Genomic DNA, 14,500 nt, shown 5'->3' with positions numbered 1-14,500 from the left:
AGATAATGGTTTGTATACAGTGTAACTACAGCAGACTGTATGCAGCAGTCAGCTTTTCCTTTCACTTGGATCAGAAGTTCAGGTCTGGCAGATGAACTGTGGTATTTTAAACTTTAAGGAGTCAGAAGAGATTATTCTTCCCCAGTAGAAATGTCACTGCCAAAACTGCTCTATCTGGGCTTCCAGTCCCAAAACATAATTTGGACTGATGTGAAATGTGCTGCATTTTTAAATCACCATTTTCTTAAAACAGTATTGAAATCACAAAGCAAATGAGATATGTAGGAGAGCAAGGAGAAAATAATATGGATGGCTGAGAAAGGCAGCCCTGGACTGTGTAGTCCTCACTTTATACTTAGTATACAGACATAGCTTTACCTGTACTCTTCACTTGCGTCTTTTAGTGCAGATTTGGAAGTCCTAATCTATTTCAGTATCTGTGACTGAAATTGTCATTATATTCACCTTGGCAAAGAGCTTGTGTATGGTTTTGCATACAGTGCATAAATTACACTTATGAGGAAAAGATTACCTAGGTTTTATTAGTTCCGAAGCATAATAAAAACATACAGATCACAGATTGTGCAGTTCACATGGACAACTACTTCCTCATTAGGCATATTTGTTTAAAAAGTAGATATAAAATAATACTTAGACATATGAGAAAATAATCAGCAAATACTTGTTGATACCTAGGCCTTTGTACTTTTATTCCCCAGAGTTAAAGGCCCTTCCTAAATACATGTGTGTATTACTGTAAATCTTCCAGGACTAGAGCATGATACCCATTGCATGGTTAAGGGAATGAAGGCATGGGGAGGTTTATAGACTCAGAGTTTGGATCAAGAGACTTTTATCCTACTGTCAGAAAGATGTGAAATTTGTTGTGGTTAGAGACAATAGACCATAACGAACTAAGAAAAGCCAAACCTCTCTTTGCTAAGTATGGTTACTGAAACCCTGGCAGGGTTGCCTAATGGTCAAAAAAAGATGATACATATTCTGTTATGTGCTGTGAAAAATCAGTCGAAATTATCCATACAGTTAAAAGCTAAGGGGAGATTACAAGGTAAAGTAGTATGATATATACAATAATTTTTTGGCAGAGACCAGAACGAAACTAAGGGTTCCTGATGTCTTGGAAAGGGTTCTGTTCATGAGTCTGAACTATAATGCTTCACTCAAACTATTTACAAATAGATATTTTGTACAAACTATATAATGCAAGATTCCAGAATCACAGGGCAGGAGATAGTTTCCTTGTTTGGAGTTCAGAGTCCTACGCCTCATTTCAGCAGCATTTCACCCAAAGGCTGAATGTCAGTTCCTTCCTATTTTCTTTTCCTATCCCAAGTACTTCTGTCACTAACTGGAGCATCCTTTGTGCCTTACAGCTTTGGTAGGCCCTACTATTTCACACTCCTCACTCTCTGCTCCTAAAACAAAAACTGTCCTCCTTTAGTTGCATTTAGACTCCAGAGAAAATCCCTCTGACCAGTATGTACAACGGTTGTATTCATAAAAGTCAAGGTGAGTGTGGAATGTGGGCCACTGATTTGACTTTGCATGTTAGAAGATATCAAGTGTTCCTCGTGTGTTCTGTGCTAAAGGCCTCAGTCCCTGGCAGAAAGCTGAAGACATTTAAAATCTTACCAGTGCTTGAGACCTTTACAACTGCAACACGCAAATTAGGTGAGATATTCTTATTTAATTCCCAAGGACAAATGACACTGCAGCCTGTTGAAAAAGCCATCCCTTAACAACATCCCTTAATTACCAATCTAACCTGGACTCCTGTTATGACGGTCAGTCTGGCCCTAAAGACAAACAGGCTGGCCGAGAAAGTCATCCCTACCACCCCATGAGATACTTACTGTGTCTGGCCTCTCAGGCTTTAGAGAAAGCCAGAGAAATCCAGGAATCTCTGTCCCTGCGTGCAAACACTCCTATCATCTCTGAGCCGCCTTCTAGACTTCTGCTGCTTCAGCTATCCACTCCAGAAAGGAGCTAACTTTTTACAGTGAGCTGATGAATTACCGCAACAGATGTACACACACCTGTTATTGGAAGTGTATACAAACCCAGTGTACAACAGCATACTGAATCCTATAAAACAGTTTGTGCATAAGGCTTGAGATGGTTTAGACAGCTCTGCCCTCTGGGCCAGTAATGAATCCCCTGTAAGGTCTAAGATTTCTTTTCTGGCAGCCGCCTACTTTTTCTCTTTTTTGACTCAATGGAAAACTTAGAAAGAGGAATCACTGGCACAACTGACAAATTATAACAACAATATTGGCTTCAAATGCCATTGTACACCTAGACCTTTGTAATTAACGTCCACAGAGAGCAAAACTATAGCGAAGTTCCACTGAACAAGCAGGTTGATCATATGCTCTATTAACACAGCTCAGCCAGTCACTAGCTTTTTCTCTGCAACAACAGTAATGAGAAAATTTGCATCAGCCAGAAATTCTTGTATGAAAATGGAAGTTACGTTACCAAACGTGCTGGGCTGAGAATACTGGAACTGAAATGATTATCGTTAAGAAAGGCACCATCTACTTTGCACACAAATATGGTACATGCCAAATACTACATATAGGGGATTGCTACATGATACGTTGCAGAGCTGTGGACTACAAGAATGGAGCTTGTGCTCTGGACTACTGTGCTGTTATTCTGCCTTGTCTGCAAAAAGCTTCTGTTGGCTGCCAGTTTTACAGACACTCTGACAAGTATTTTCTCCTCTTCCTACAAAACCATAATTCTTCCTGCTTTTCCCTTCTTCCTGTCTTTCCAAAACAAAAAGACCTATGTTTGCCTAAGGTAGTAACTTACACATGGTACGTTTAGTCACAGGACAGTGATGGATTTACCTTTAATCACATAATTATTAACTATGAGATTAGATAAAGAAGATCCCTCCACTTGAAAAGGCAAATCCCTATTTCATGTCTGAAAAAGGTTTGTGGTACTGAACTGTAGTTTCGGCTGGTTTTAAACAAAAAGAATTGCTATGTAATACCTTGTACAGCTTTCACGGCTCACTTCATTTTACTTTGTATAGCTCTCTTTATTGTGAACTAGTGAGAAACCTGGGGAAGCGTTCACATAATGTCCTGGGCAATGTTCACATAATGAAAAGCTGAAGGATTTGGGTCTCTTCAGTCTGGAAAAAAGACAGCTGCGGGGGGACCTTATCAATGCTTATAAATACTTAAAGGGTGGGTGTCAGGAGGATGGTGCCAGGCTCTTGTCAGTGGTGCCAGGGGACAGGACAAGAGGTAACGAGCACAAACTTGAGCATAGGAGGTTCCACCTAAACATGAGGAGGAACTTCTTTCCTTTGAGGGTGGCAGAGCCCTGGCACAGGCTGCCCAGAGAGGTGGTGGAGTCTCCGTCTCTGGAGACATTCAAACCCGCCTGGACGCGTTCCTGTGCAGCCTGCTCTAGGTGACCCTGCTCTGGCAGGGGGTTGGACTAGATGATCTCCAGAGGTCCCTTCCAACCCTACGGTTCTATGATTCTATGCATGTTGTTTAGGCACCTAATTTACAGATCTAATTGCCTCCTGGCAGTTAGGCATCTGCCTCTGAAAGCTTTTGGTTTGCACCTGTCAGCTGTTGAAAGTAGCTGATGTGAACTCACCTGGTGAGAGCACATAGGAGTGTTACGGGGACAGAAAGCCTAAAATAATCTCTGAAGTATTTATCAAAACTACTTCTGTGTCAAGAGTCTGTAGGATATACCAACTCCATCTCCAGATCTCTCTAGATTGCCTGAACAGCAATGGTGTACAGGCAGGTCAAGAAATAACCAAATGAGACTATTTCACTGAGTGTTACAGAATCTGTAAGCCTTAGTCAAGTCTGCGTTGTAACATCTTTGGGAGAATAATTTATGCTTACTTTGGTTTTCAGTGCTCTATCTGGGAACCAGAACTTGTTCAAATCCCAGAGAGGATACCTAAAATCTCAGTCTAAAAGTTCAATCTGTCTTAAATTCCAATAATAATTAGTTGTAGGGAAGTTGATTTGGGGAAAGTTTGGTTAGGGTGAACATGTAACATAGTTCTCATTTTCAGTTTGAAGGGCACAGGGGAGACTTGCAAATACTCTGCAGACCTGAAAGGAATGGGGACAGCAAATTGAACACAGTCTTGTATACACACTTTCAGTATCAAAACTGAACAGCATAGGTATGGTTTCGCATCACCTTCAGCCTATGATTTAGCTGGGGCTCTATCAAGTATGGGATCTTTGTGATGCAACCATAGCTCTTAGATTTAATTTTTTAAAGATACATACTATTATTGAATAATATTATCTATAGAAAAGTTGATCTTCCCTGGAAATGGATTTCACTGGGGCTTAGATTTCACTCCAGATGATTTTATGTTCTGATGTGATAAACCTGTGATTGAATATGGCTAAATTTTTATTTTTCCCACAACATGTGTAAATGTTGTGACTACAGAAGATTTACCAAGAGAAACATGTCCTCTCTGTGTCTTGCAAAGTGTCCTTCAGTTCACGATCTGTGGGAACACTACAGTGCTGGGAACTCCTGCATTCCCGTGACTTCATGCAGCTGCTGGCTGTCCTGTGCTAATGCTACCTCTAGGGTGCCTATTAGACCAGTATAGTAAAGCACCTTATTTTCAGTTTAAACTTCGTGAAAGATGGGAGTGATTGGTGAAATTATCTAAGACCTTCAGTGTAAGATAAAGGTAACTGAATTCAGAGGCTTCCTTTACAGTGACTATGTGTTCATCTGCCAATACACTGGTAACTTTTCACTCTATCCTGACTTAACCTGGGGCCATTGTAACCAAATTAAAGGATGGCTTTAATAGCTACATCAAAAGTACAGACTTTGAGATTTGATCCCACTTGTGCCTTCCTTCTAAAGCTATCTCCCCTATTCTCTGCTTCTACTGATACCACTACTAAATGTCCCAGCATTCATCCCAGTAAAGCCACACTTCACTACTATCTCCTCTGAAAATTTGCTAATTATTTTTCCTATTTGCTACTAAGTTCATTATTCTCCTTTCTCATCATTAATGTGTTCACCTGTGTACATATTATGTGTCTTGACTATTGAAACCACTGATCTCATTTCTTCTACTCCAAGTCCGCAGTAGAGTATCAGGAGGCCAGTTAGTGGTAGAATAAGGAAGGGCTAAATAGTTGTTTTCTTTTTTAACAGAGACAGGATGTCCATTTATACTATGAAAAGCAACTAAAACAGAGCACAGAAATTCCAAGAGATTTGACGGCATCTAAGTAAAGATGTAAAAGTAAAGGCCTAAATTACTTATCCTACTTACCTAGCCTGCTGGGTGCATCATTCCAGGTCTTTTGTCTGTGTGGCCTGCACATCTTATTTTAGTATACTAGTTAAAGTTTCTTCACTATCTGCATTTCAATTGCCTGAGAGGGGGACAAACTTGATTTACAACAACTTCAGATTCCTCTCCTTTCCCAGTGTGCTCAACTAAGACTGATGATCAAGACTTTCCTCTTTTCTCTTGTTACCAAGCTCAGTAAGCCTGCCTAGGTGGCAACTAGCCCACCTTACATAAAAGAAGCCAGCCCAGTCCTATTCTGTCAGGTAAGGAGAAAAAATGTGCCACCATCTGCTTTAGGGCTTTATTCCTTCTCCACCTGCAGTCACGGCTATGCTGCTATTGTAATCCTAAATGGAAGGAGAACTGTGACTGGCTGGACATGCTGATGATTGGAAATGCTAAATTGCATTGTAATGCAGATGGTGTGTTAACTGATGGAAGAGCACATGGAAGAACACAGTAAATTCTTTAGTGCTTAACATTCTTCAGTTGGGATTGGATGTCTTACTAAGTTTAGTTACACATAACTGCCTTTGACAATGTTCACTTACGCAGCAGGCATGACTATGTGCTTTGCAGGAATAACTTCTGCACTACAGAAAATTCCTGGTGAAACTTCTGAGGCCTTTTTTCATCTAAAGAAAGTCAAACTAGATGAATGTATGGGTATCTTCTAGCCTTCAAATCTTTATGGCATGCAAAGGTGCTGTAAAATATAAATAAAGGGACTTTGTGGAACTAATGTCCCACCGATGATAACTAGATCTGATCCACAAGTTGCATTAAGCTAACACCACTGTATACATCCTGAGCCCACGTTATACTGGGAGTGCAGAGGTGTCTGGGTCAGAGTGTCCTCTTGGGGATCCCAGCACCATTCTGGATCTGCCCATGGAATATCTCAGTGTAAATCTGAGCATGTTTTGGCCCACTGTGTTCAGTATAGACAACTACAGGCTGTAGAATTCAGAATCGTGTAAACAAGGATACTGTTAAGATTAAACCAAATAACCTTTTCCTGTAACAAGAACAGAACTAAAAAAGGAATTAATTACTTTGGGAAGAAAGAGGCATTTAATGAGAAAGAAGCGATAAGTTTTTGGCAGTAGATAAGTGTATAAGAAGCCTCTGATAACGAAACACACTAATCATGTCAAGAAAGTTCCCCTTTTTTACCACTCAGAACTTCGCTTCCACGGCCATGTCTGGAGGGATTATGCACACCTACAAACACAGCGCAGTGGCCAATGGATCTTATTCAGCAAAAAAAGACCAAATCTTCACAGTTGCTTTATTTCAGTTAGCAGCAGAGAACAAAAAAACCTCAAAACTCTGTTAGTGAAGATAAACCTTTGTGCTCACAAGCAGAAGCAGGGCAGGCAGTAGTGATTCATGGGAGACAGAACTCTTGAAGAGTGATGACTGGATTTGTCATTCTTCTACATGGCTGGGAGCTACAAAAAAATATACCTATAACTGAGATTAAAATGACAACTGAAAGGTGATCTTACTTTGCCTTGCTAATTTTACCAAGAGGAGCAGAATGAAGGAAGCAGACCAAATGTGGCGTGTGGCATGGCCAGCTATTTGCTTTACTCTGCTGCTATTCCATCCTCACAATATCTGCTCCTCTCATAGCTGAAGACCATGGGGTGATTGCTTTGCTATGCACAAGCAGAGTCTATTATTCTTGTCTTCAGTAACGACATCCAAAGCATGTTACCAAGGACCAGAGGGGAAATACTTTTGGCGTGTGGCTAACTCACCCATCTGGCAGTCAGGAGTTTGTATTCTGGCTTTTCAGCCTTCGCTGCTTTGCTGTGCTTGAGCAGTGGTTACGTGTTAGAGGGGGTGGGAGCAGTTGGGCTTTTCTTTATGCTCCCTGCTGGCCTGTGTTTCTGCTATTCCATGGTGACACAGAGCAAATTGGACCCAGGTGTAGCAAGTTTGACTGCTATGTTGGAAAACAGCTGTGGAGGACAAGTCAGATATAGTGACAGGATCTGAGTACTATGCAGAAGCGTGACAACAGACAAGTCAGTGGCGATGAAATCTTGAACAGCGCTTCTTTGCAATTGGGAGAAATATCCTGGGAACCTCCTGCACATGCAGTTGTTAGCTTACACTTTGCACAGAAAGCAATGTAGGGTCCGAATTAAGTCACTGTTACACAGCCTTTGTCTCAAAGCTGAAATTAATGAATAAACGTATTGCTTATGCAGCTGTCAGCACCGTGAATGGAGGGGTGGAAAGAGAGCCAGGGACTGAATGACAGCCCAGCACAACAGAAAGGGCTGACACTGGATCTGAAGGAGAAGGTTCAAGAGGTGGATACACTGTTCAATAGAGGATTAAGTACAAGCTGGGTGAAGAGTATTGATGGCTAGATACAGTCAGTGTGCTGCCCTAGGGGACACTTTTGTCTTGACTGTTGAAAATAGCATCAGTGCTGACTGCAGCTGAAGCCTCACTTCTTGTAAATGACTTCAATCATAACAGAATTAGTGCGACCACAGCTTCACAGTGGGTAAGGTTATGCTTGTCATTCAAGAGGCTCCTATTGAGCATTCAGTAACTCTTTGTGGCTCAATTAACCAGGTTCTCTGCACACCTACAGTTCTATTAATTAGCTTTATTTGTTAGCAAGTGTTTTACAGCTGCAGCATGGTATGTAAAGTAACCTACTCTGAAAGCAAATGTATGTTTCCGTCTTCAAAAAGCAAAGAAGCCTTAGTCTTGCTGCCAGTACAGAGGAGCATTGCAGTGGAGCAGGGCTGGGTGGTGTCCCAGCAGGATCCTGCTGCACAGCTCCCATCCTGCTGCTCTTGGTGGGACAGAGACCCCCAGGGTCCTCATGAGTCACACAGCCACACAGCAAATGGTATTACTGTAAAACTGTCCCTTCCCCACTAACTATAACTATTGCGGTCTCTTCAGAAAATGTGGCTTTGCTCTGCTCCTGAGCACGGCTCAAATTCTTCTGTAGTCCTTTACCAGATTGACTGTTTACTTCACTTTCCAGCCACAGCCACGAGTGAAAAGGTCAGAGGAAAGAGCTGGGCAAGAGCGGGAGGGACTGGAAACACCGCTCTTCATGTGCTATTTAGCAGGCAGGATTAAAATCATTGCACTGTTATGTTTTTCCATTGTTTTAGGTGCAGAATACAGCAAATTCCCTATATGACCTTGCTCGTACATCATTAAACAGAGGATGAGAGATTTGACAGCTGGAATTACTACAGAAATCTTCAGGAGACTCCTGCTATGCCCCTTAGATGTATGCGACAGAGTCCTTAAATCAGTGCACACAGGTAAGCAGACATTTTAGAAAGCCTTTCATTAGGTCTTACACAAGCCAGCTTTGTCTCCTCTTTCCATAAGAGACCTTTTATACAGTTCTGACTTTCTTGTCCTTAGTTTTGATTATATTTTTTCTGAGTTATCCCACATTTGCATTTCATATTAAAGACAAAATGAAGGAATTTAGACACGTCATGTGGGAGGATATGGATCATTTTTGCTAAACTTACACTAAAGCAATAAAAGGGAGAGAGAGAAAAAGTAGGTTTATTTCTGCCAGGAAGAAAATGAAATGGGCTCAATCCCTAGGCTTTTCATTTCATGCCTCTCAGTGGGAAGGCCCTAACCGTATATCTAGGTCTAGTTTTGGTTGGTTTTTCAGGGGTAGTGGAGAACCTTCTCAGCTACTTTGATTGTTCTACCACTAATGCTGCCATGTGGGCACTCATTTATATGGCAGGGCGAGAGTCATTAGTTTGGGGCCTGAAGGGTTAAAAGATACTACAGTGAGGGGCTGGGAAAAGAGGACAGGGAAAGGGATAACAATCTCTGCTGACAGCAAACCAGTTTGGCAGTCTTCACCCCACGAAGACTTCTGGTTTGTTTTTTTTCCCAATTTAACTTCCTAAAGCTGTTCACATTCAGGCAATCTTTTTATCTGGTCTCCTATCTGCTGCATAGCACAGCATTAGCTACTTCCCCGGTTTATATCCTTGCAGCTGCTGTGGGAAAATGCATCATTCAGCAACTAATTCCAGCCTCAGAATTAAGCAGAAATGCTGTCTGCTAATCTCAGCCAGGGATGGCTGACAAGGGAATGGAAGACTGCTAGGCAGGGCCCATCCAAAGAACATTTTTAGGGAAGCAGCAGAGTAAAGGGTCACATGATAGTGCCTGTATGTTCTTTCTTTTTCCCTTTTTCACAACGTCCAGTGCCCTGTGAGTGATCCTTAGTCATGTTTGAGGAGGAAACCTATTTATTCCAAAGAAACTTCAATGATCTAAGAGCTGAGTTTGTAGAGTAAATGATATTAAACAAATTATTCAGTAAGGAACACTATATAACACATACTCACTGTTTCCTAAAAGTGGCTTTAGCTTTGAAAGGAATGTGAATTACAGTCGAGGGAGGGACCTTTTATCTTCCAAACTCTGAAGATGACTTCATTTACTGCTTGCAGTTACTGTAAGATCTGTGCTGATAGAGTACATTTCTGTGAAAGACTCTGTGCCTTCTTTGAAGTGATTTGGTTCAGCTGGTTTTCTAAGTCAGCTTTTCATGGATTTCAGGAAATGCTTGGGGGAGGGGAGAATCACTTTATCATAATGCAGGTGACGTTTTGCCAAATCAGGCATCTCAAGTCATTCACAGTTACTGCCCTGTGGGGCATTGATTTTGCATTTTATGAGCAGATAGAAACCCAATGGTGCCTTCACTAATTTCCTACGAATGGTATTACAAAACAATCTAATGTATTTTAACTTTTTCTGAATGCAGTTTAGCCACTAGAAATTACAGCTGCAAAACTATATGCTTACGCTCTCTGGATCCTGTCATAGAACTAAGTCATAGATTCTTTTAAAATATCAAGTCTGTGCTCTGTAGACCACCAGGAATTTAAGGCAAGAAAAATCTTTTTTTAAGTCTAAAGATGTCTGTACCTCTGCTGTTTTGCATATGCCAATTTAAAGCAGGAACTAAGCTATCCTTCCCCCAATGCATCATAATGATACAGTGTTCACGGCCTTTTAAAGTGTGTGAATGGCATTTCTGGACAGTTTTATCTTTCCCCACTGACATTCACATGGTTTGGTTATGTCAGACAGTAACCTCTTCTTGCTTAGAGCTTTGTAGCTTTTAATAGAAAAAAGGCAAGCCAGAGTTGGTGCAATTAACTCAGCCAAGGGTTCCATTCACTCTTTCAAGAACTATGCACCGCTGTAGCCTTAACACACTGTTCCTGCTCTCAGGGATTTAGAGAAGAGCTAGATTCCTGGGCAGATTCGTCCTGCGTACATTTTCTACTCACTTGCATCATTCTATTTTAGGGTTTCTGGGGCAGGAATCCTCTCTCTGCTGGACTAGCACTAAAACAGGCTAGAGCAGGACATGGAGACCTGTCTGTTGTCTGCACTTACAAACTTAATTAGCAGTTAAAGTTTGGCAGCAGGATACATACTATAGCCTTTAAAACTAAAAACAGAGATGCTATTTTTTTTAAAAACTTTCACAATAAAGTTTATTATGTTAATATCATTAAAAATATTATAAAATAATAAAATATTCTGCTTGGCAGAAAAATTATGCCAGGGTTTTAAAACCCCAGGTTTGTGCAAACAGTTTTTGTAAACATAAAAAGTCAAGTGTTCAAGTTCGATCCCAAAATACAGTAAATTGCTACAAAAATAAGTTTGCTCACTGTCAAACATGTTTAAAAACCCAGGAAGCTGGATTTCTTTACACATCGTCCATACACAGTTAATGCTGTACTTATATCTGAAACGGGAAGGATTTCAGATAGTCCTTTAAAACAGGATTGAGGGGGATCTGGTTTAAGTTCTCCCTTCCAAAAGTCTTCACAATGCTCTTCCGGCAGAGCTCCTGCAGGGGCTGCACACGGACTTTGCGCAGAGGGGTAACCAGTACCTTCCTCGGGGAGCTTAGGTAATGTTCCAGCAGCTTAAAAAGACAGTCAAAAGTCTCTTTGCTGCCATCCAGGCTAAAGCGCCCAGTCTGAAAGTTTATCCGGATGCTGGTGGGCCCAGTCGCAGTCTTAACACTGATGGCAAAGAAGCAATTCTTTTGTGTGCTGTCCCTGATGAGGAAGGTGCCCTCAGGCTCAGACTTCAGCTTCTCATGGGCAGCACTGACAGTCAGAGGTCCCCAGTAGAAGCCACAGGCATCCAGCAGGCTGCTTGCTCGAGTGATGCTACTAAAATCCGCTTGTGAGCGAAAAGTTCGGAAGTGTGTGTTGCTGTGTGCCTGCACAGTGCTGGGCCGGCCGGGGCCGTGGTAGCCTCGGGCCTGTGAACGATCCCGTGCCGGAGGGTCAAGTAGACGTCTTGGGTCTGCTGCAACTGCATTATCTGCTGACACCTTGCTGTGCGCTACCATCCTACAGCCTAGACCAGCGGATGCGGTCTTCCATAGCGTCAGCAGCTACGGCAGGGCAGCTTTCCAGCAGCTATTCTGAAATGCCAAAGAGAGACACAATGTGAGATCCCCAGAGAAAAGCGGCTGCAATCTCTGAATGACCAAGTCTTCCATTCACATGCCTCCCACCCATTATAAAATAATAAAATATTCATTTGCCAATTTACACTGGGCAAACAACTGCTCGCTTTCTGACAAGATTAGCAGTCTATTGCTATGGCAAAGCCCAAAGCTCCAAAAATATTTAGCAAGGATCACGTCCAGCTACAGAGGATAATGCAGTTTCCCTGATACGAGCCCACAGAAGTGTATCGGGACCTAAAGCGAGTCAAATGCCAGGACCCTCTCAATGAGAGGTTATCTTGTGTGCACTCCATCAGATTCTCAAGTTTTAGAGAACAAAGCAACAAGGTTTTACAACTGAGTTACCAATTTCTCTGCACCTCCCTCTTTTCCTTCCCCAATCATAATAGAGATGTTGGAACTCAGACATCTATCATCATTATTTAGTGCACTGTGCAAAAAAGAAAGAGGGTGAAGGAAATGTAAACTCTGCAGCTGGGCATGTCTCCGGATAATTGGGGAAGAGGGTGAGGTGAATAGATGCCATTGTGCGACTGAAGTGTAACTTGGAAGGGCAGCCTGTCAGTCTGCCAATTTACACAGTAATCCTAAAACTACTTTCCTCCCTCCTGTTAACCTGAGGCTCAGCCATAAAAGGCAATTTCCCATTCTCCCAACTTTCCCTTGGGACAGCAATGCTACAACCTCACTAGCTTACACAAATCAACCTCCATGAACCCTTAAAGCATTACTCCTCAGTCTCTCTCTCTCTTTTTTGTATTACATGCACTTTAAGTGGCCCAATCTAAATTGCTTCCTATTGATATATCTTTCAGCATGAGGGACTAAATTCATCCCTCGTGTTACTTCAAAGGAATTAGCATTGCTGCACCAGGAATGAGTTTGGCCTGAAACGTCTACCTCTGACAGTGTGGTTCGATACATCTCCGCCGGCTGCCTTGACCTTACTGGCAAGCATAGATTTTAGGATTTATCCCTGTAGTCAGATATAGATCTGCAGCAGCGGCTTGTTGAGAAACCTTGAAGTATTCTCAGAAATGAATCCCTCAGCTGTCTTACAGTTCAGGGTAACATGCTAATGAGGATTTCAAAGAAAGTACACAGCTGGATTCCTGTCTGTGCTAATTTAACAACTTGATGTTTGGTTTCATTTAGGTCACATTACCTCCTGAAAGAGCAAAGAGAGTTGTAAAATCCTTATGCTGGCAAATAACTTAAGACGCTGAAAGTAGCACTGGGCTTTCTTTACACAGCAGAAGGAAACTGATGTCAGTTTTTCCCATTATTGGGCCAGGATTATCGCTCAGTATTTAAAGTCAACAAAAATTAAATTTCAGGGCACGCTGGTGAGAAATAACCACTAAGCCCGAGACCTAAAAATCGTAGGGCTCCATAGCAGAAGCCGTCCATTGCCCCGAGAGAGTTTGTGGTACCTTTTCAAAAGGGCACAGAGCAAACAGGGGGGCACGCCAGCCCTCACAGCCTGAAAGCCAGAACTGGCGTCCGGTACCGGTGTTCCTCGCCCCCGGCAGAGCAGAGCGTCCGGCGGGGCCCGGCTCCTCCCGCCGGCGCGCCCCGGCCGGGGCTGCTCCGGTTCCGCCGCCGGGCGAGGGTGCGGGTCCTGCGAGGTGAGCGGTGCCGTGCAAAAACCGCTGCGTGTTCCCTTTATTGTTTATTCCCGGTACTTTATACCGGGCACAAGAACTCCGTCTTGAGCGTGGACAGTGAGCCAAAAAGGCAGGAGAAAAAAAAAAAAAAGAGAACACCATGAAAAAAAAAAAGGCAAAAACCCCCAAAGCCACCACTCTCTTGCCCAGCGGGCAGGGCTCCCTTGTCGTGCCTCCGAAAGCTGACCTCTTCTAGGTGCGGCGCAGGAGCGTTCCCATGCGGTTCGCGAGGACCCCGCGGGACCGAGACCCTCCCTTACCTTCGCCCGGGGCGCCGCGGCGGGGGCCGTCCCCGGAGCGCGCAACATACGCGCGGGCTGCGGAGAGGAGAGGGGCCGGCTCCGGCGGCTAGTCCTGGCCCCGGCGGCTAGTGCTGGCCCCGGCGGCCGGCTGAGCATCCTCCGGGCGGGGGCCCCGCCTGGCGCCGCAGCGAGCCGGGGCTCCCGCGGGGCGGGCGAGCAACACCTCCAGCGCTCTGGCCCTGCTCATCGCCTCTGCTTTCTATTTAACGCGGCGGCGATTTTCTGCTCGGCGGCTCCTCCCCTGCCTTCTCCGAAAACACGTGGTGCCGCTTCACTTTCACTTTCCGAATGAGTCACGGCGGAGCCCGGCCGAGCCGCGCCGTGCCCGGGCTCCCCGCCGAGGCAGCTCCCGGGGGGGACCGGCTGCTAGCCCCCGACGCCCCCGCGGGCTCCCCGCCCCGCTGGCGGTGGTCTCCAGCCTTGGGTGACCCTGTTGCTTCTACCCGTTTAAATCTGGTTTTTCTCTTTTTTTCCTCTTTTTTTGGACAGCCCCAGCGAAGCGGTGGTGCAGAAGGTGCCCCTGGGTAGCGGCGCGGTGCAGGGTCAGGCTGGCCCCGCAGGAGGTGCTGGCCGGGACAGGCCGGGCACAGGAGTGCGCTGAGGGCAAGGGCAGGCGAGGGGACACTAGAGGTAGGTGATA

General features: G+C 44.0%; 1 protein-coding gene across 1 annotated transcript; it reads right to left on the bottom strand.

Moving 5' to 3' along the window:
- Positions 1 to 10,865: 10,865 nt before the first annotated feature.
- On the bottom strand, positions 10,866 to 14,066 carry SOCS1 (suppressor of cytokine signaling 1). Its single transcript, XM_054212066.1, has 2 exons — positions 13,819 to 14,066; positions 10,866 to 11,843 (listed from the first exon to the last, which is right to left on the bottom strand). The coding sequence occupies exon 2, from the start codon at positions 11,766 to 11,768 to the stop codon at positions 11,145 to 11,147; it is 624 nt and encodes a 207-aa protein (XP_054068041.1). The 5' UTR covers positions 11,769 to 11,843; positions 13,819 to 14,066; the 3' UTR covers positions 10,866 to 11,144.
- Positions 14,067 to 14,500: the final 434 nt, after the last annotated feature.

Source organism: Rissa tridactyla, chromosome 8 (assembly GCF_028500815.1).
Source record: "Rissa tridactyla isolate bRisTri1 chromosome 8, bRisTri1.patW.cur.20221130, whole genome shotgun sequence".
Lineage (NCBI taxonomy): Eukaryota > Metazoa > Chordata > Aves > Charadriiformes > Laridae > Rissa > Rissa tridactyla.
Note: the sequence above shows the minus strand (reverse complement) of the source record. Positions and strands in the feature narration are given on the sequence as shown.